The sequence below is a fragment of the Triturus cristatus genome, chromosome 7 (genome assembly GCF_964204655.1).
Source record: "Triturus cristatus chromosome 7, aTriCri1.1, whole genome shotgun sequence".
In the NCBI taxonomy this organism is placed as follows: Eukaryota; Metazoa; Chordata; class Amphibia; order Caudata; family Salamandridae; genus Triturus; species Triturus cristatus.
The window spans coordinates 1,142,313,309-1,142,333,510 of NC_140590.1; the positions used below are offsets into that span (position 1 = coordinate 1,142,313,309).

The window sequence follows — 20,202 nt, forward strand, 5'->3', positions numbered from 1 at the left end:
GTATCAGACCCCGCTCTCCAGTTCGATCCTCGCCTGGCGACACATTGCAAGCAAATTCCAAATGGTGCTGGCCTATTCCCCGCTGCTGCCGTTGTCCTATCACCCCTCTATGCCCTTACTGCAGGAACAGCTGTTTAAAAACATGCAATCCAAATTTAAACTCAAGACGTGGGGTGACCTATATCATGAAGGCCGCTTCCGCTCACTGGCACACATATGTGGTGATCTGCCCCCCACATCCATGGAAACGTTTCTGTATATTCGACTGCGTAGCGGGATGCGGGCGATTACCGAGACGTACCCAGATGAGCCACCATTACTAGAGCCGCTACACCAGCTGCTCCGGGTGGACTCCCCGGCGAATGCGGTCTCCAAGCTTTACCACACGATTCACACCACACTCGAACATGACCCATGTAGGGCACGCACCAAATGGGAGGAGGAGTTGGGCGCGCCTCTGGAGGATGACCTCTGGAACTTTTGTTGCCAACAGACAGAACAGATTTCATCCAGTAGCAGGTTCAGGATCATCCATTATAAATTTTTACACAGACTATACATTACTCCTGCCCAGATGCGTAGGTTTGGTCTCCGAGAGGAAGATCTGTGTGGGCGTTGTCGTGCGCCATCAGCAGATTTCCTTCATCTGGCCTGGGGATGTCCGGTTATTAATAGATATTGGCGGCAGGTGTTTCTAGGACTCTCTGAAATGGTTGATGCTCCTCTGACTCCTTCCCCTACACAGGCACTACTTGGGTACACTAAGCCAATCAAGAGACCGTTTCGTAGATTTATTACAGTCGCCCTCTTAATGGCTAAAAGACTAGTGGCGTGCAGATGGGGGAGGGGCAGGGCACCCAAGTTTAAGGACTGGCTTCAGGAAATGATACATTGTCAAGACACACTGCTCATGTATGCGGAGCTTCTGCCCACTGCCTCTAAGCCGTTGGACATCTGGGGGCCACTCAAGAATTATCTCTTGACCCGCCCCGCAGCTGACACTCTCGGCACTGCTAATGACACAACGGACACTGCCACGAGCTCTTGATTGTTGTTCTCAGGGATGGGAATTCGTACTGGCCTGGAGATGATTGTGGGGCCCCGAGACGATGTTTTGCCATGCATGTGTTGACTCGACGATTCTGGTATACCCAATCCCTTCAAGGGTCACGCGTAAGCACTACACTCAATTGGGTGGGGGTGTAGGGTTCAATACGATTCCATGTTCTCCCCCCCAATGATTGTGTTTGCAGAACTGGCCATTGCTCTGGACTCGATGTTGGCCTACTTATTGAATCCTGGAACCAGGTCATTGTTTATATGTTATGTGCTGATGTTTTCTGAGGTTCTCATAGCCTATGTCACTTCTGTACGTGTTTCTTGAAAACTTTGAATAAAGAAAGTTTAAAAAAAAAGAATGGGCCAGGTCAGTGAATCAAACCCTTTTGTAGCATCGAGTAGGGCAGCAACTGCAGAAATATGAGGGTCAAGGTGGTGCATGATTGCAAAAATAGTACGAAGAAATATGTGATGTTGATCTGCCAGGGATAAATCCAGACTAGTCCGGTCATACTATATTGGGCAGCAGGAGTATTGGGTGATTCGCCAGTATTTTGGCAAGAAATATATATTTTTTTCAGATTTATATAGCGCAAACTCGACCCGAAGGTATTGGAGCGCTTTACATGAGCACCGATTATGTTACACAAGGACACGTTCATTTTTTTTTTTTTTTTTTTTGGTAGGCACAGGGAGATTAAGTTATTTGCCCAGAATCACAGGATGTGGACGCGACCCCGAGACTCGAACCCTGGTTTCCAGCACCAAAGTCGGCAGCTTTAGCTGTCAGACCACATCCTCTCCCATCTTATCTACATTCTTCTATATTCTACATCTTATCTACATTATTCATTGACAACGGTCTGTAAGAGTCGCATTTGGAAGCAGGCTTGTCCTGTTTAAGGAGTGAGACTATAACAGCTTTTCTGCATGGGGGGGCAGCTTACCTGCTTCCAGGGAGTTTTCATACATGGCCAAGAGATGCAGGGCTAACAGAGGTGCAAATTCCTTGTAATAGGCGGTAGTGAATACCTTGTCCCCTGGGTGTGAATTCATTGTCTTCTCAATTTCCTCAACAATGATGGGGGAGTCAATGTATTCTCTGGGTGCACTATTGAGCCAAATCAGTTGGATAGTATCTAAATATTTTGTTAATGTTCAGATTGTGTACAGAGGCGGCAGTGTATAGTTGAGCATAGATCGTGGACATCGTTTTCAGGAGGCCTGTGGGGGTTTCCTGTAGTGTAGTTTTTGTCTAACAGTTCTACCACATATATAGATGCATGGGGTTGGTGGAGTAAGCCAACCTATGTTTTGTCCAGGTGGTTTACCTCCCCATATCGATGAGCTTGAGCGTCTCGCCCCCAGATGGTTAGTCTCCCAGACCGCCTCATTGGAATATTCTGTGATTTTTCCCCCGTATGTCAGCCAAAACGGCAGGATCATTGGTTTGAAAATAGTAAGCCTTAATTGACCGCGAATAGCCCTTAAGATACTTGACTGTTTGGCGATACAGACACCACGTATCCTTCCCTTGAATACCTCCCACATTGTGGACAGGAAGTCCACCGAGCCCTCATTGTGTGAGAAGTAAAAGACCATCTCTGTGCGTATCTCCTTCCAAAAAAAAATGCACCTTCTAGCGCCCTTGGAAGCAGATGCCATGAGAAGGCACATGGTGGGGCCTGCGGAACTGTCAGTTCCAAAAGCACTGGAGCATGATCGGACAGCGTGCAAAGTAAAGGCGTTACTTTCAATCCCCACTTTTTACATCCTTAGATACAAGCCAATAATAAATTCTCGTCCAGGCATTATGGTGCGATGTAAAGCATGTGCCCTCTCACGTCTCAGAATGTGTTTGTATACAGACATCCAGCGCTTGATTGTCTTGTATGAGTGTTCTAAGTGTCAGTGTCGCACCGGGGTGTGGTCGCCACAAGGCTTCAGAACTGTCCAGCTCATCATCTAAAGTCACATTAAAGCACCCCCTGCCCCTGCCCCCCAGAGGATAGTTCCGGGGCCAAGTCCAGCCACCAACCTCCAGAGTTCAGTAAAGAAATCAGGAGCAATTAAGAGGACGGACTGTCGCTAACAAAACATAGCGGCCTTCCTTGTCTACAATTGTACGTGTGAGGTTCCATGAGCGACCTCTGTGTATTAGAATGGCGATACCTCAGGCGTAGTTAGAATATAGTGAGGCAAGTGTCTCGGCACACCACCTAGCGCGTAACCTTGAAGCAGTGTGTGAGGTGAAGTTTAACTCCTGCAGGAAGCATATGTCTATTTGATGGCGGACTAAATAGGCATTAACCAAGTGGGCCTTCCAGTGGTCCTTTAGGCTGCGATGTTCCAAGTGAGGCACTTCGTTGAAGTCAGAGTGCAAAGCTATTAAGCATTTGCTGCAAGGGAAAATTGGTTGTGTAAAATTCACGATGTGAAAGATTGAGTGTATTATGATGTATCGCCGGGGGAGCCAAGAAGGCCAGAATGAAAACGAAAGAAAAAGAGCAGTGACAATTAACCCAACTCTCTCACTCCAACCCCCAAAATTGGTTGAGCACTTAGATCCCTCCCCCTCAACCCATCACAACTAGAACTGTAGAACTGGGATACATCCCTGGGGTGAGGCTGGGCCGAACATACACTCCTGCCAAACAGTGGCCGAAAGGGAAAAGACCCAATAGTAAGACACAGTAAACACAAGGTTGAGCTCCCTGAGGCACTTCAAGAATAAAAAAAGTGAGGGTGGGTATCGTCCCCGGAACCGACCTGGGAAAGGAATCCAATCTGATAAGACTATTAGTCTGGTGCCATCTCGGTTCTGGCTTGTCAATCATAGTCATTTAGAAAGCTGCCAGTGTGGTAATGTGGAGATGCATCCGGGGAGCGCTTCTGGCAAGTGATGTGCTTGGCAAATTTGAGGGCTGATTTAGCATCAGTGAAGTGGTGGGATTTGCCATCCTGAGAGATGCAAAGTTTGGCAGGATATAATAAAGCATATGGAACATCACCCTTCTGTAGGATTTTCTTGACTGCCAGAATTCTCGTTGGGCAGCCTGTACTAATATGGTGAAATTGGGGTAGAAAGAAAGAGCATTTTCCTGATGACATATGGATTGGCGCTCTTGAGCATGTCAGATCCTTATAATTAAGGAGGCGTGCAACAATGATGCGCACTGGAGCGCCCGGGGGAGGTCGTGGCCCCAGGAACCGATTGGCCCATCCAACAATGAAGACAGGTGACAATGCCTCTTCGAAGAGATCGTGAAGTAGATGTTCTTCAAAGCCCTTCATTGTAATGATAGCAGTGGATTCTGGCATCCCCATGATTTTGAGATTATTGCGCAATGATCACTCTTTGAGATCTTCATTTGTATCCTTGATCAGGTCTAGAATTTTGTCCGTATGCAGTATGTGCTCTTTAGAGTCTACCTGTGTGTCTTCTGCGTCGGACACTCCAGATGTGTATTGTGTTTATCAACGCTCTGTTTCATGTGGTCGAGGCGGTTAGTAAGGATGTCTAGTTTGTCATCTATAGCTCTGAGACTGATTTTGACATTTACCAACAGCTCCTTGAGATCTATGTCAAGAGAGTTGTTGTCTGCAGGGCATTCTGAAGGCGATACGTACAGGCCTCCTGCTCCACATGTCGTGTGAGGCATTTACCCTCAAAGGTGAGTTTGGATTGGCGTGTGCCTTGTTTGCCCATGATGGTGGCTGGAGTATTCATCTCAGAAGAACAGACTGAGTAGGGGCCCCTCATAGCGCCCCTCGTCAGTCCTCAGCACCAACTCCAGTCACCCCACCCTGGATGCGGTAGGTGAAGTTGGGCCCTGCCAAACCCAAAGATCCCGTTGCCGGGGGGTATGAGCTGGACCAGAACCCAATAAACCTGTGACCCGCTATGGCAGCCTAAGGATGGTTGGCGCATCAAGAGGACGCTATAGTGTATAGCAGGCGAGGGCTGGGCTGGGCCAATGGAGACTACCATACACAGGCAAGGCGGACTGAATGAGAAACCCAGCATCTGGCCGAGAGAGCCAGGGGCCCATGTCCCTCCAGATCTCTAGCAGGCGAGCAGCTTTATAGCGCTTGGAGGCACTGTCACAGGAAGATTCAGGCCGCCCGGTCAGCGTAGATAGTTATCTGCACACAGCACCCGTGGCCCACCAGTAAAGCCAGCCTCACCCCGGTTGGAACCTTCAGTAAGGGGGCACGAGCAGGCTCAGGGGCCATCGCAGCACTATAAGAGCCAGGAGTGAGTGGGATAGGGTCAGGCCTCAGCTGTAGCGCCGATAAATGTAAGTGGGGGGGTAACCGAAATAACCCCCCTAATCAATGTCAGCTAGAAGGTGCCGATGCTTGGCAGTTAATATTGGCATGTTGATGTGCCCACTGCAACCCACTGAAGGGCAGCACGCAGCGAGAGACGAGGACGTGCTGCAGCACAAGCAGGTCTAGGTGGGCAGGGAAACCGAGTACTCGCGGCGAAGTCTCAGGTCCACTCTTTGATCAAGTTGGCCAGCCGCCACCCAAAGTAGCAGCAAATGAGCCAGAACCCAACAGCCGGGCTTGCGAATCGGCAGTCAAATGCGTGCTTGAGGCTCCCCGCCTACGACCGGCAGCCTGGTGCAGTCCGGTCTAACTGTCAACTAGGCAGCAATCCATTCCAGAACACTGGGGCAGCTAATCGTGAGTGATGTCACATGCCACAGCCACACCTAGGCCCCAGTTCCACTCAACCTCGACTAAGCAGATAGGGTGCCCACTGACGCCAAGTGCACTTCAGCTGAGTGGCCAGATTGGAAAGTTTGAATAAAGTAAGCAACATAACAAATATTGTAAACAAACAACTTGCACAGACTGTTCCCCTGTCCCGACCCAACCCACTTTCACTAACCATCATTGTCAAAAGACCACGAGTATCAGTCCTACGAACCAATGCCCGTTGTCTGAACCATAGCTCCGAATTTCGGCATAAATTCAAGCCAGTATGGCGGATTGGTTCTAGTACAATACCTCTATAATTTGCCCATCTTTGTCAGATTTTGAAATGGTTTGAGGCCAGCCCCCTAGCCTGATAGACAGCAACTTCCAACCACATACAATGATCAATACCTTGCTCCCACAACGCTAACAGAGGCAGAGACTCCGCCTTCCATGTCCAGGCAATATCACGTTTGGCAAGGGTGAGGCCCAAAAACTGAAGAGATTGTTTATATCTATTGTCCCCTATCCAGTCTGTGCTATGAAGAAGGATTCATTTGGGGTCTCCTGGGACAATCCATGAGAGGACCTTGCCCAGGCAGGAGATGACATTCCGCCAGAACCTGTCCAGCTCTGTGCAGCTCGACACCGAGTGAAATAAGGTACCCTCCACCACACCACACTGGAGGCACACGTGAGGTGGCAAGGCCCATGTGCCGCAGACGGTGTCTCGTATAGTAAACCTTGCAAAGGGTTAAATTGTATCAGATGGAGGCAGGCCGAAATATCTGCCTCCCTGAGTGCCCCTAGTGCCTCGACCAGTCCTTATTATCCAATTCCCCCTGATCCACCTTCCATGTCGCCCGAAGGGTAGGTAATGTGTGGGTGTGGTTAGTGACCAGTGTTCGATATATCTTGGTTATTTTATTGGACTCTAGATCTCCCATTAGGAGTTTAACCTTGAGAGGGTTAAACTCAAGGAGAGTCGTGAGGTGTTGTATGTATGGAGTGAGGGCATGGCGTAATTGGTGGCAGTGGTGCAATTGGTTACGGTGGAGTTGATATTCCTATTGCATTTCTTGAAATATTTTCAGTGTTGTGCCCTGCATCACATCGCCCAGGGAGAATATCCCTATAATGCCACATATCCGGAAGCCTTCGAGATGGGTCAACTGATGAAGCATTCCACCCAACCACAGTAGTGTCTGTCTGTCAGTCTTCCCCACCAACCCCACCAACCCATTGCCCCAATACCACCTGCGTCACTAGCGGTAGGGACCCCAAGCCCCCTCCGTCATATAGATAATCCAGCATGGGGGTAGTGTTCAACGCCTACTTCTCAAGCGCAGAGGCCAGATCACCCGGAGGATCATACCACCAGTCATTTACGACTAAGAGGTGAGACGCAGCGTAGTAGGAGGAACTAACCACTGCAGCTATACCCCCACAATATGAGGATTGAAAACACGTCTTAAGTGCTACACAAGCATACCCCCACCCCCCTAGAGTAAGCCCCGGAGAATGGCATTAATTTGCTGGAAGTAGGATTGGGGAATGGCATATGGATAATTCTTTAGTTGGTACAATAATCTGGGTAGGTACACCATTTTAAAAATTGCTGATCTGCCCGTCAAGGAGAAAGACCAAATCTCAACCTCATCCCTCACCCAGGTCAGGGGTGACGATAAGTTCCTATCCCATGACAGAGTTGAGTCATGGGAAACTAATACACCTTAGTACCGAAAGCCACGGTCTGCCAGAGACAGGCCTGGCTCCCACTCTATAGGTCCCCCATAGCCGTTTCCGGGAAATACCTTCGACTTGGTAGTGTTCATATAGAGGCAGAATGTGTTCCCTAAGGCGTGCATAATTTGCATGATTAGTAGTCTCTGGCTCGATGAGGAGGAATAGGAAGTTGTCTGCGTATGGGGCAGTTCTATCAGACAGCCTGGGACTACACTTGAATTCCCACACCTGAGCATCCATCCTAACCCACAACACCAAGGGCTCCATGGCCAAAGCAAACAGGAGCAGAGAGAAGGGGCACTCATGCCCTGTTCCCCTATGACTTGGGAAGGGATCTGACTCGGCGCCCACACCCTTGACTGTCGCCGACAGATATGTGTATAAGAGTTGTATGTAGGAGAGAAATTTAGAGCCAAACTTTTGTTGCAGAAGCAGGGCAAATAAGTACTCCCAGTCAGCGGAGTTGAATACCCGGTCCATGTCAACTAGGAGCACAGCCGCCGGCAACGCAAGACAGTCCTCCAAGGCATTGTAGACTCAGCATATGTTATGGCCCGTTGCTCAGGAAGGTATAAAGCCGGACTGTTCCAGGTGGACCAGGTCCTGACTGTGTTTCACTAGTCTGCAGGCTAGTGTTTTAGCAAGGAGTTTCACCTCCATTTTCAGGAGGGAAAACGGGTGATAAGAACTTCTGTCCTCCGGAGGACAGCCTGGCTTGCGGAAGACAACGAGCTCCGCATGCCACCAATCAAGCAAGAGTGGTACGCCCTCAAGTGCCTGACGGAGTGCGCTAAGGAGGTGTTTGGCCAATTTTGGCATGAAGGCTCTAAAGAAATCGCATGGAAGGCCATTGGGGCCCAAGGCCTGCCCCAGTTGCATCCCCATTTTTTGTTCAAATCTGTTTTATTAAATATTACAGTTACATATAAAGAGATATACTCACACGTTATACATGCATGTTGCCATCCAATAAACATTAAATCATGCTTTCGTTGCATGTCAGCTGAACCCTTTAACATACATGGCTCATGCGCCACTCCAAATCGGTTACAAACGCAATTTACAGCTCCTTGCCTTAGTGCGATGTTTCATAAGTCAATGTTGGGTTAGCCACAACAGCCCCACAAATACAGTCTTTCAGTTGATGCAGCGTGGACTTCAGTACAGACAATGTAAAACAATAACAATTTTAACACAACTAACCGACCCTATGCAGACCAGTACTAGCACCCCATTGTCCCTTCCTCCCGTCTCTGCCCCCCGCCACCCCCCATCACATATCTCAGTTTTTCAGACTGACTGTTATTTTCTGTCAACAGCGACCACCTTTATCACCACAAATCACTATACAAATCAGCTCCCACGTGAGAACACCACCGCCGCACACGCTGAGAGGCTTCAGCATCCTCTCCGAGTCCCCGACCCCCCTTCAGTCCGGTCCCTTGATCACTCCTCCCCGGCGCTCTGTAATGCCTGAATCAAGACCTCCCACTGGGTGGCCATGGGTTCCCTCCGTAACCCCAACGTCTCCTCCCTCCTGATGGCTGTTCCCTCTGCTCTGGCCCACGCTATCAATGAATTTCGCCATGCCTGCGCGTGACCCAGTTGCATCCCCATTAGGGCTGATGTGAGTTCTTCTATGGTAATGTCTTCCTGTAGTTGAGCCCAAGCCATGTCGGAGAGAGTCTGAAGGGGCAGTGCCGCCGCAAACTCCACAATTTGATCTAGGGGCAGGGTCTCTCTACAGGAGTAGTTTCCTTTGAGTATGAGGCAAATCTATGGCCAACCTCCTGTGGGTGAACTAGCAATTGGCCCTTATCACTGACCGTGGGAGTCGTGATGTGCCTGTGAGCGGTTTGACATAATCTATGCAGTATCTTGGGCGATTTATCGCCCCAATGATACAGGCGGCCCTGTGCCGCTCGCCAGGCCAGTTTGCCCACGTAAAGGAGCAGATGCTGATATTGTTGTTGCGCCCACCCCAATTGTCTTCGCACTGCGTACCCATCAGCCTTTCAGATGGTTTCTTCCAAGGACCATATCAGTTATTCCAAAGCTACGATGGCCTGGTTACTTTGGCGACGCTCGCTGGTGCAGTAGCTAATGTCCGCACTGTGCAAGGTCGACGTACAGGCCTCCCATAGCACGGCCACTGAAGTCACAGTGATTACGTTTAGAGTGAAGTATTCTTCAATGGATCATGAAATATGCAGCCGATATGGAGGGTTCTGCAAGTGCCACGGTGAGAGGATGTCAACCTCTTCCACCCTATGGGCGTGTACACTGGGAACAAAAAAATAATGAATACAAGAGAACAAGGTGTGAGCTTATGAAAAGTATGTGTATTTTGTATCAAGTGGATGGCGAGCTCACCAGATGTCCGTAAGCCCTAATGCTGCCACCAGTGAGTTGAGCATGGACTCACCCATCTCTGGAACGTCCCCTTCCACCCGCTCCGCCATCTATCAATGTGAGGATCCATTACTAGAATATCTCCCCACAGGTAAACAATCAAGTACACAAATGCCTCCCCTAACGGTGGAGGGCATAGAAGCACCCGATGGTGAGGGGTTCTTTAAATATGGAACCAGTAACTATTATGTACCTCCCGAGACGATCCAACCAAGTCCTGGTCGGCTTAAAAGGAATGCCCCACTGTATTAAGATGTATGTACACCTAGAGCCCCTAGTAAATCCTGAGTGAAAGATCTTATATACATACCGAGCCATGCAGGGGGCCTTGGCACCCAGGACATGTCTCTTGTAACAAAAGTATGTCTGCTCCCTTCGTTTTTGTATATTTTAGGGAAGCCCCCCTCTTGACTTTGTCTAACACCCCAGAACATTCCAAGATAACACTTGGAGAGGGCCAGAAGGGGCAGTTGCTTTCGTGTTACTCATTAGGGGCCTTGCAGGGATAAAAGAGAGACAAACTGCCCCTCATACTTAAAGGAGCGAGAAGTGTTTATCACGGGATGCGTCAACCCAGGCACCACTCCCTATGTTTCCACATCCCAACTGGTATGATCCAATAGAATCCAACTGTGACTGGTGGTATATCATAGTACGTGCCCACACTGCATCAGATGTAAAAATCATCAAGTCATCTAATGTTACCAGATACCGTATACAGTACAATAGACTACAGGTGTGCCTCCTCCCTGGGGGGCAACCAGGTGCTCTCAGAAAAACCCCATCTTTCCGAGAGCTTCTGCAGGAGGACCGGAACCTGTTATGTTTCTTAGTCGATGTCTCTGTTGAGCAGTCCCTCCTGTCTCCTTGGGACAAGTCCGAGTCTGGGTGTGGTGGGGTGTGAGGTTTAGGCACCACCTTTTCATTAGTAAAGTGGAAAATGTGCTCTGGAGAGTCAAAGAAGTAGTTGTGATAGTTGAACACAACCCGCAGCAATGCGGGATAAAGGAGCGTGTATTGGAGTTTAAGCTCTTGTAGGCGTTGCTTGGTGGTGGTGAAGGATTGGCGTTGCTGCTGCACCAAACGCGTATAGTCTGGGAAAATCATTATTTGTTGTGATTGGAACATGAGTCTGTCCTGAGATCTCACAAATTTGAGGATGGCGTCACTGTTCATATAATTTAGGGTTTTGGTGAACACAGGTCTGGGCTTGCTCCAGGAGGGGGTTTCTGTATGAGTGCCCTATGAGCGCGCTGCACCACAAAGCAGGATGAAAGGTGTTCCGCAGGCACCAGCGATCAGATCCATTGAGAAAAGAACACATCCATGGTTGTGCCCTTGCACCCTTCCAGAAATCCAACAAATCTTAGGTGACGTCAGAGCCCACCGCTCCTATCATGACGTCGAGCATGTCGCGGGACTGAGTTGTAGCAGCCAGGAGAGTCGCATTGGCCGGCACTGCCCCGGCGAGCCATCAGCCACGGACTCCGGCGCAGAGCTCCCATGTTGGGCATATTTGTCTAAGGTCCTCTGTTTGGTGTCAGAGGGTATTTTATCCTTCATCATGATGGTATGTGTCTCTGGTTTTGCCTACAGCCTCTCAATCTTCCCAAGTGGTGCACCCGACCTGCTTGGCCCCTCAGAGATGAATGTGCAAGACAGCACGAGCAGTCGGTCAACACGGGGGTACCGCACATAGACCCCGCGATGCAGAGGAGGTGGCCACCGCAGCATGCAGGAGTGACTGTCTTAATGGGCCATTGCGTGACCAGTCCCCTGTCAGATCAGGATCCATGGCATGGGCAGACTCCAGTAATACATCATCGCCCCTTCCTCAATAAATGACAAACTGGGGCCCCTGTTATATTCTATAGGCCCAGTGTCTGCAGGGATAACCTAGCTCTGTGTCTAGTGTGGCCCTGCGGGAAGAACCCACTCCCAGGCACATGTCCCAGTATGAAGTGCAAACTCAGTCCCAAAAAAATTGCCCCAGGCCAGCCCGGCCCCTACCACACAGACTTAGCGCCACATTGCCAGCACCACAATGTCCATGGAGTGGCTGCACTCCCCACATCCCCCTCCACCAATACGCCAGGCACCGTACCTCAGTCTGGTGTAATTTGCAATTTATTCAGCCGCTCTTTGCATCCGAATTCGACAGTACCCCCTGCGCCAGGGTATATCCTGTGCTCCCAATCTGGGAGGCCGTGTTGTAATGGGCCACGTGGCGCCTCAGACTGCCACCAGCCCCCACACACTCCAAGAAGTCCGGCCAGCCCGTACGGCCCATCCACGAGATCTGCGTTGTCTTGGGGGGAGGGGGAGCACCCAATCAGCTGCCTGGAGACGACCCATCCTCCACCAGGAGCAGATCCCACAGCTAGAGATGTGCACTCGGGAATACAGTACATTTTGCGACGAGCGTGCCAAATGCTCAGGCAGCCATGTCCTCCTCAACTGTTTTGGGGCTGTCATTGGGTATCAGGGACAGGGCTCAGGTGAATGACAGCAGCACGGTGGCAGACAGGGAACACAGCAGCAGCAGCAGTTCTCTGGCAACAGAATGGGCAAACAGATCTGGTGCAAAAGGCTCATAATCCGGTTAAACTCGACAGGTTCTAGGGTGCGGCAGTGGGCTGATAATCTGCGGTCAGCAGAAGACCATAAACGGACTGTGCAGGAAAAGTTGGATAAGGAGGTTTCTGAAGGTAATATGGCGGCGGGACCTTTTCGTGATTCGTCTATGGAGAAGTTGATAGTCTCATCAATCGGGTTAGTGCCCAAAAAGGAAAGAGGGTCAGTTTTGCTTGATACAGCATTTGTCCTCAACAGAACGTGGGTGAATTATATCATTGCAGAGGATGTGGCCTGGGTGTCATATTTCTTGGTGGATGTGGCCATGTCACTGGTGGTGACGGGGGGCCCGGGAGCATTGATGGCAAAGAGTGATGTGAAGTCAGCTTTTCTGCTGCTTCCGGTGCACCCTGCTAATTTTCAGCTCTTAGGCATACAATTTGATGGATGGTGGTACGTGATAAAGGCCCTACCGATGGGATGGTCAATATCATGTGCCTTGTTGAATGCTTCAGCTCGTTTCTGCAGTGGCTGTTTACATGGGATACGGGACATCAGCTTGTAACTCACTAGCTGGATTATTTCTTTTTCGTAGGGGCACTTGGCTGGGCATACTTCCAGGCTCTACTGGTAAGATTCTAAGTGATCATGGGTGACCTGGGGGTCCCTTTGGCACCGGATAAACCAGTGGGTCCACAAACAGTGTTATTTCTGGACATTGAAAACAATTCTGAATGGATTGAAGTGAGGTTGCCACAGGAGAAAAAGGACAAGATGCTAACGTTGTTGGCTTGCATGCTAGAGGGGGATAAAGCAAAGGTGATGCTGGGTCACTTGAATTTTGCATGCAGGGTGGTAAGGGCAGACAGGACCTTTTGCAGGAGGCTGGGGCTAGCGCTCTCCAGTTTCTCAATACCGCATCATCATGTCAGGCTCTCAGCAGGGGTGAAGGAGGATCTTTGAATGTGAGGTTTTTCCTGCGGGCCTTCAATGGGATTCTGTTGAACCTGCAGGATGACATGATCTGGGATGTATAAATATTCTCTGACGCAACAGGTGGTCTGGGTTTCGGTCTGTATTAGCAGGGCAGATGGTGCTCGTAGCCATGGTCAGAACAATGAACAAAGTAGGGGCAGGAGCATTGCCTTCTTGGAACTGTTTCCCTGGGGGCAGCAATGACATTGTGGGGAGCAGAGTTGGCACACATGAGGGTGCTGTTCAGAGTTCACAACATGGCAGTGATACAGGTGGTGATAAGACAGTCAGCAAGGGATGTATAGGTTTTGAAATTGCTGCGGGTTTATGCATGTGCCAGGTGTGGACAATGACATTGCGGATGCTTTGTCTCGTTCACAGTGGGGGAGATTCTGTAGGTTGGCCAAGGACACTGATAGAGAACCCACACCCATGCCAGAGAACTTGTAATTGGTAGGCAACGCAGGATGGTACAACTGGTGGTAGGGTCCCTCGAGGAGTCGACACCGACATCGTGCAGTCAGGCATGGATGGGGTTCTTGGCATCAGGGAAGAGGGTTTGTTGCGGGCCAAGGATGTAATTCAGTTTATGTTGGATTTAATAGACAGGGGGCTGTCATGCGTAATAATTCCAGGAATATTGGTGGGAGTTGCCTTTGTGGGAAAATTGTTGTTTGGCTATGCCCCATCAGAGGGTGACCTGGTGCGCAGGATGCTGGAAGGGTGACCGCTAGAACAGGAGGCTGTGGGGCAGACCAGGAGGCCGATAACATGGAATTTGCTTTGCAATGTTTTGCAGCAGTAGCTGGAGGTGTGCAGAGATGCATCAGAGACTTGCTTGTTTTCAGCCCTTATGTCTTGGATGTTCTTCGGTGCGTCTAGGCTGTTGAGTTGCTGGGAGGCAGGGGATGGGGAGGAGTACTGTGGGACAACGTTTCAAGGAGGGAAGGTAAATTGGAGATTTGGCTTAGCAGTTCCAACACAGATCAAAGAGCGCAGGGGATGATCGTAGTCTTATATGCACTAGGGTCTCTAGGGCAATGTCTGGTGGTGTGGGGCGAGCAAGGGGTGGTTTGTTGTGGGATTGACACTGTCATGGTGTTTAGACACAAGTATGGAGCAAAGGCTATGGCGTTTCAGCTTCTATTTTTGCTTCGTAAGACGCTTGGTCATGCCCAGCAGAATATTATACACATTTCGTCTGCATTGGTGCGGCATCGGAGCAGGGAATAGAGAGTGGGCATGTGAAGACATCATGCGTTTGGGGAGCTGGTCCTTGGAGTCCTACAGGCTCTATGTGCGTGTCTTGGGTGATGAGGAAAGAGCAGTGGGGCAGGCCTTTTGAAATCCTTACTGCTCGTTTGTTTAATTTCAGGTTCAGTGGCTGGTCCAGTACCAGAGGGAGGACGTGGCCATCTGGATTGTTGGCCACTCTTTCATCAAGTGGGTAGAGATACAAGCTCATCAGAGGAGGTATGGGGCCAATTTAGGTTTTGATAAACATTTGTTTCCTCATACAAGAACTCATGGCATCCGCTCCACCTCGGAGAAGCCCAAGTTTGACATTTTTTGTGCCACGCAGCATTGTAGAACTCCACTGTTGGACTTGTTGCAAATGAAGGCAAATTGGCCCGGCTATTTTGTATTGTGGACAGAGTTTATGCCAAGAAGGATTGTCGACATCACACCTCTCTAGATTGGTAATTTGTAAAGAAAGCAAGCAGTTTGATGAATACAAAAAGATAAAACAACTCTAGAAATGTGGGTGTGCCTGCAAGAGTACTCCGTCTCTACAACATTAGATAACTTTCTTGTACTGCAATCATTAAGCTAACCCTTAGCGTGTAAACATGAGTAACGGGTCGATATAATGCAACCTCGGAGTGGTCTTTCTCCCTCCCTGTATCGTGTTCTGACTGAAGATGCATGCATCTCCGTAGAGCTAATGTCATGTTTGATGAATGAAGAGTCTGACATTTGCCGTGTCTGCAGTTTGTGAATTGTCAAATCAAAATAGAACCAACATTTCCAAGTGTTTTTGGAAAGCGGTCAGCGCCAAGGCAACAGCCCTGGCGTTGACACATTGTCATGTAGATGTGCATTCCCCAAAGTCTGCCTGCCCAGTATCAAGAACTTGTTCATGTGAGCTCACCTATGGTTGAGGGCCTGCAAAAGTTCAGCCCTTCTTAAGATTGTACAAGTTTCCCCAGGGAAATGTCTTCTGAGCTTTGGATACTATCATAAGTAGATCCTCCCAAGTTCCAGTTGTTTGAGACCATTGTGCCTCTATCCATGTGTAGTCTCCCATTAGGAATCGACCAGTGCATAACCTACCTCACCGTTAGAGACTGAGATGTTCGGTAAAGGGGACTCTATCAGCTTTTGCCCCAAGGAGTCTGGGGCTTTTGTGGATGAAGGTGAGATGTTGGCACTTAAGATTGAGAAGCAATTATGTGGTTTGCATCCTTCGCCATTAATATAGACAAACTATCTTCCCATGCCCAGCAAGTCATCCAGATATGAATAAGCGTGGATTACTTGATGGCACAAGTGTGACACCACCACCGATAGACATTTTTTAAAGACATTTATAGGTGACTTGTTCTGAAAGGGTTTTACAGTAAACTAATAATGTTTGGCACTTGCCAAAATTCGCAGCTATTGTCAATGTGCACATGCTTTGGGGTGGGAAATAAACATGCTTGAGTTTGAATCGGTCAGTCAATCTAGTGAGTCTCCTGTATAAGGTTTAATTTCATTAGGTCAAAGGGTGGTACACTTGCAAACTAGGTTTTACTGGCAGTTAGTTAGCTGTCTAAACTCTTTCTGGTATTCATTGCAGATAGTTTCCAAGAACCTTTCTGAAAATGAATTGCAAATCATGACAGTGTTGATAGATTTTGAAATTCCAAGGTACATAGACAGACACTTTAGGAAAACACAAGAAACAGAGGAAGAGAAACACAGATGTGGAGAAGAAGAAAGGCAGGCATAGGGAGAGAGAAAGATGAGCAAAGCAGGAGTGAGCCATCCAGAGAAAGGAAAAAAACCTATACACAGGAAGACAACAGAATAAACTAACGGGCCTGCTATATGAGCAAGGATGTGTAACACTTTAATCCACTGTATGCATTCGTCCACACAACCCTGTAGTATTAAATTGAATAAGATTGTTTATTGAATGACAGTAACAGGAGGACACAATGCCACCCACACACCTTTTCCATGTCGCTCCTGTTCACAATTGCACAAAGTCCCGGTTGAAGCGATGGCAGCTAGTGCTGCTATCACACAGACACACTTTTGCATATCGTTAAAAGGCACCTTTAAAAATGCAGATGTAACAGATAAAAACAAGTCAAAGTATTGCGAATGTTCAAGAGAACCTCGACTTGGTAACCAAACAAGGTAAATTACTCCCATACTCTTTGTCAGGGCATGATGTATTAATTTAGCTACAAAGCCTGGCTGATTCCACCTCCGATATGTTGGCCTTTAGGTATACTGCTGAACACCTCTGATAAGGGGAATATCCTTGTGTCTCTACCACTCGCTAAATGTAAACCATTTCCCAACTTGGTAGTCAATATGGGCTTGTCACTGCGAACCAGAGTTTGAGTGGATCCCTTGATATTTCCCAATTTAAATGCTGATTTTGGGAGACATTTTGCAGTTGCTAGGTGTACCATTTGTTCTGTAGTGCCATTTCATTATTGAGATACCACGTATCCTTAGGTCATCTGCTGCAATGCATGTGAGGCACACAATTTATAAAAAACAATATTTTGAAGATTCCAGTTAAGAGATCGATTTGATGCTTGATAGGCGTTATCTGAATGGTTACACCCACAATGAATGGGTTTATATAAAAACATAGGAATAAAAATAGTCGTTTAACGCAGCAGGGGTGGTGTCTTGTAATCTTGGCCTTCCTTATTAACCTTGAAAGGGATGTGCCTTGTTTGTTTAGATGATCCATTATATTCCCTAAGCAAGATCACAGCATGGCCTCTGGCCTGGAGTAAAGATGAGTGGCAAAGCAGTGGTTGCAGACACGCACAGCCTTGGAGTGTCCAAAATGTGGCAGAGGCACCATGTGTGCCGAGCATCTTGAGCAAAAGATCTGGAACAGAAAGAGACAAATATGGCAAAAATTCAGAAGGTCAAAGAAGACTTGGTCATGAATGGAAGTAATGTTCACTCTTCAATTATATCTATGAGAAAATGCACAGGGACCAACATAAAATTAGAAATTTTAACTGTAGGTCTGGTATGTATATAGGAAGCGTAATCCTGAATACCAGGAGACGGTTCTGCCCTCTTTAGTGAATTCGCTTAATTCATTAATTTAGGGAACATCAAGATTCCATTGGCCTATTAACTTTTAAAATATATTCTTGTAAAGTTTTGATTAGTGATGAATCGTAATGCAGTTCACACTATGGAGCTATCCAGTCTGAAAGTTTACTGTGTTCATAATTGTGTAGTGTTGTGCATGCGTGTGATTCCGAATGTGCATTCGGTCCAACTGGAGAGTACTGGATTTGGTGTGAGGGTGCACTAGGGCAAGGTTCTGAAAGTCAGAGGCATCTGCTGAATTCTGTTTGCATCATGGGCATGTTCAGTTCTTTGCACAGAATATACAGATCTGTACTCGCTCAGTGGGTGATGGATTTGATGAAAGTGCATATGTGCTAGTTTCTTAAGGAACCTTTTTGGACCCATGTGGAAGAGCATAGTGTTCGGCAGACAGGCCGGGGAGGATCATGTGAGTCTTTGATTAGATGCTGTGTGGAGACATTTACAGATGCATGTTCAGGCAACCAGAGCATACAAATGTCTGACTGCTACACATTTGTGCTGCTTAGCTCAGTGATGTGCAGTGTGCTCGATCTCTCTCTCTCTCTCTCTCTCTCTCTCTCTCTCTCTCTCCCTCCCTCTCTCTCTCTCTCTCTCTCTCTCTCTCTCTCTCTCTCTCTCTCTCTCTCTCTCTCTCTCTCTCTCTCTCTCTCTCTCTCTCCCTCTCTCTCCGCCTCTCTCCCTCTCTTTCTCCCTCTCTCCATTGTGGAGCAGTATTGAAAATACACCGCGGAGCCCCCCGCAGCCAAAACGGAGCGTGACTGATGTGGAAGACAACGGGGATAGCCTCTGGAATATTGGGTGCCACAGGGCGATCAGGGAGCCAGGTAAGCTTTCCGCCAGAGTTTACACACACGCAATACAGGCTGGTGGCTGCTGGGAGAGGTACTTTGCTAACGAATAGCATAGCTGGAGTATACTGAAACATTTTTGACTAACAGGATGGCTGAATATTGGCTGCGGGAGCAAGCAGCAGATGAACTTTTAAAAGATGATGGAGTAACGGTTTCTATGGCAACAAAGGGAATGTCAGATCTCATTCACCAGCATCGAACCTTAAAGAGCAAATGCGCACACTGGAAAAGTTGCGCAAACTGAAATTTCAAAGTGGTGGGAGTGCAAGTCACAGCACCACAATGGTTTCATAAAAGAACTGATGTACTATGTGGTTGACGCCATACCCAAACAACCCAGAGGAAGCAATAGAGATCAGCAATTGAGAAAGCTAGAATCAAGATAAATCATCAGGCTCCATAGCAAAATCCCACATGGGTTGAACTCTGATCAAGAGTTAATTTTACACTTGTAATCTAGCTCAGCCATACCCACTCCATAGCAACCTTTCCAGTTCATGTGTTTTGATTTTCTTTTACGATTGTGTATGCCATGGGTCAATAGCATTGGGTCTAATTTTGGAATTTGTCTTGGTTGTGCTTAGGAGCAACACCTGTTGCATATGCACCCAGCACATGCTCTTGTGAGGTGTAGTCCAGTATGTTACCCAATGTATGAACTAGATTTGAGATCCCATGCCCACTTGGGCTGGTTGTGTTGGCACATATACCGTATTAACATTCACCAGTCTCTAAGGTACTGACCAGTTTATATGTGACCAAGCACAATAGTATACTTCTCATATATTGTGCAATGTATAGGTACATGTGATACTAAAGGGCACTACTGACCTTTGAAACCGTGTGACATTCAATGATTAGCATGTGATTAGTACTTCTACAGAAACTTTTTGAGCAATGTGCAGCTCGGAGTGTAATCAACATTTCCAATGCTAAGTTTTCTTTAATTTAAAAACAATTTCGTTTTGAACATACTGTGTGACAGGCATTGTGATGCTAACACGCCTGCCTATACAGAATATGTATATTTCTTCTAAGTCCATGACATCAGCATGGTTCCCATGGCAAAGTTTTAAATGTATTCATTTTACTGGCGCTGACTTGTTTAAACAAGGTGATCCGTCCCCCGAAACGCATCTCAGAGCCTTCTGATACAGTAACATTTCTATGATTATATACTCCAGTGTCGACTTGTGTGGTGGTGTAGCTGGGCCTAAACATGTCTGGAATCTACAAAGATGTGTGCTTATGTGACAGTAAGAATGGTGTATGTACATTAAACCAGAGAACGATTCAAACATGCAAGTATCTGAATGTTGTATGGATGTATGTTTGTCGGTACTACAAATTGTGTTATTAGCATATGCAGTCTATGTGGTGTGCCTCAACTGGCAAAAAGGTGTGGTTTCTGATTGGAAGCGAATCTGTATTCAATAAGTCGTAACTGCAACTTTGTAAAGGTTTGCAATGTTCTAGAGAGACACAAACTTCTGTCTTTCCTGCCCTTCTGTTTCTC

The 20,202-nt window shown here is 47.8% G+C and overlaps 1 protein-coding gene and 1 long non-coding RNA gene across 2 annotated transcripts in view; one reads left to right on the forward strand and one right to left on the reverse strand.

Moving 5' to 3' along the window:
• LOC146811260 (uncharacterized) overlaps positions 1 to 20,202 on the forward strand; it is a 119,145-nt gene that overhangs the window by 52,911 nt on the left and 46,032 nt on the right. The window lies entirely within an intron of this gene.
• The window catches only part of LOC146811261 (uncharacterized), a 164,039-nt gene continuing 160,460 nt past the window's right edge, over positions 16,624 to 20,202 (reverse strand). The window contains exon 13 of the mRNA XM_085618323.1: positions 16,624 to 17,596. Within this exon, the coding sequence (XP_085474449.1) occupies positions 17,471 to 17,596 (126 nt within the window). The 3' untranslated portion in view covers positions 16,624 to 17,470. The remainder of the gene's footprint in view (positions 17,597 to 20,202) is intronic.